General features: G+C 40.5%; 1 protein-coding gene across 1 annotated transcript; it reads left to right on the plus strand.

Annotated features, from left to right (window-relative positions):
- Positions 1–977: 977 nt before the first annotated feature.
- LOC102389968 (RWD domain-containing protein 1-like) lies at positions 978–1,797 on the plus strand. Its single transcript, XM_045164094.1, is given in 2 exon segments — positions 978–1,322; positions 1,324–1,797. Coding segments are annotated over 2 exon segments (723 nt in total). The 5' UTR covers positions 978–987; the 3' UTR covers positions 1,712–1,797.
- The last annotated feature ends 405 nt before the right edge of the window (positions 1,798–2,202 follow it).

Raw genomic sequence — 2,202 nt, forward strand, 5'->3', positions numbered from 1 at the left:
AAAGATCAGCAGTGACCACAGTACTGGAAAATTCAGTTTTGATTCCAATGCCAAAGAATGTTCAAACTGCCATACAACTGTGCACATTTCACATGCTATCAAGGTAACACTCAAAATCCTTCAGGCTAGGTTTCAACAGTATGTTAACCATGAATTTCCAGGTGTTCAAGCTGGATTTAGAAAAGGGAGAGGAACCAGAGATCAAATTGCCAACATTCTCTGGATCATAGAAAAAGTAAGAGAATTCCAGAAAAAAAAAAAAAAAATATATATATATATATATATATACTTCTGCTTTATTGATGATGCTAAAGCCTTTGGCTGTGTAGATTACTACAAACTGAAAATTCTTAAAAGATGTGAATACCAGACCACCTTGCCTATTTCCTGAGAAAGGTATATGCAGGTCAAGAAGCAACAGTTAGAACATGGAACAATGGACTGCTTCAATATTGAGAAAGATGTACAACAAGGTTGCCTATTTTCATCCTACTTATTTAACCTATATGCAAGATACATCATGTAAAATTCCAGGCTGGATTAATCATAAGCTGGAATCAAGATTGTTGGGAGACATATCGATAACCTCAAATTTGCAGATGATACTACACTAATGGCAGAAAGTGAAGAGGAGCCTGTTGATGAAGGTGAAAGAGGAGAGTGAAAAAGCTGGCTTAAAACTCAACATTAAAAAAGCCAAGGTTATGGTCTCCAGTCCCATCACTTCATGGCATGTAAATGAGGAAACAATGGAAACAGTGACTTTATTTTCTTGGACTCCAAAATCACAGCAGACAGTGACTGCAGCCATGTAATTAAAAGACACTTGCGAGTCGGAGGCCGGCGTGGGGCTGTTGATCAGCAGGCCCAGCCTGGCTGTGGGCCCCAGGCCTCTCTGCCTGGGACTCTGTGCCTGCGCCCGCCTGGCCGCTGCCTGCTTTCCCAGCGCAGCCATGGTCCAGGCTGCAGCGTGCCGCGAGGGCCACGATGACAGATTACGGCGAGGAGCAGCGCAATGAGCTGGAGGCTCTGGAGTCCATCTACCCTGACTCCTTCACAGTATTATCAGAAAATCCACCCAGCTTCACCATTACTGTGACATCTGAGGCTGGAGAAAATGATGAAACTGTCCAGACAATCCTCAAGTTTACATACAGTGAAAAATACCCAGATGAAGCTCCCCTTTATGAAATATTTGCCCAGGTAAATCTAGAAGATAATGATGTAGCAGACATTTTAAAATTATTAGCATTACAGGCAGAAGAAAACCTTGGTATGGTGATGATCTTCACCTTAGTAACAGCTGTGCAAGAAAAATTAAATAGTAGATCAAATAAAAACTAGAAGAGAAGAAAAGAAACAAAAAGAAAAAGAAGCAGAAGAAGCCGAAAAGCAATTATTTCATGGTACTCCTGTTACAGTTGAGAATTTCTTAAATTGGAAGGCCAAGTTTGGTGTAGAACTCTTGGAAATTAAAAAGAAATGGATGAAGGAAGAAGAGCAAGCAGGAAAAAATAAATTAAGTGGGAGACAACTGTTTGAAACAGATCATAATCTCGACACATCTGATATCCACTTCTTGGAAGATGCTGGAAACAACGTGGAGGTAGATGAGTCTTTGTTCCAGGAAATGGATGACTTGGAGCTGGAGGACGATGATGATGATCCAGACTACAATCCTGCTGACCGGGAGAGTGACTCGACCGACTGATGGACTATTCCCATCTGCAGAGAGGCTTGACTGCCACAGCATCTGTGGCTATGCTGAGAGGGTATTGATTTTCCTTTATTTCTTCTAAGAAAAAAATAATTTTCCAGAGAATATTCTTCTGATGGCTTTCATCATTGAACTTAATAAATTGATCTTAAAAACTTCAAAAAAAAAAAAAAAGATACTTGCTCCTTAGAAGAGAAACTATGACAAATTAGAAATTGTACTGACTGAAAAACAGAGACATTGCTTTGGTGAAAAAAGTCCGTAGAGGGCAAGCTATGGCTTTTCCAGTAGCCAAGTGTGTAGGTGAGAGTTGGACCATAAAGAAGGCTGAGAGCCAATTGTGATGCTGGAGCAGACTCTTGGACTTCAAGTAGATCAAACTATTCAATTGGTTGATGAAGGGAATCAATCTTGAATATTTTTTGGAAGGTCTGGTGCTACAGCTGAAGCTCCAATACTTTAACCAACTCATGCAAAGAGCTGAC

Source organism: Bubalus bubalis, chromosome 22 (assembly GCF_019923935.1).
Source record: "Bubalus bubalis isolate 160015118507 breed Murrah chromosome 22, NDDB_SH_1, whole genome shotgun sequence".
NCBI lineage: Eukaryota > Metazoa > Chordata > Mammalia > Artiodactyla > Bovidae > Bubalus > Bubalus bubalis.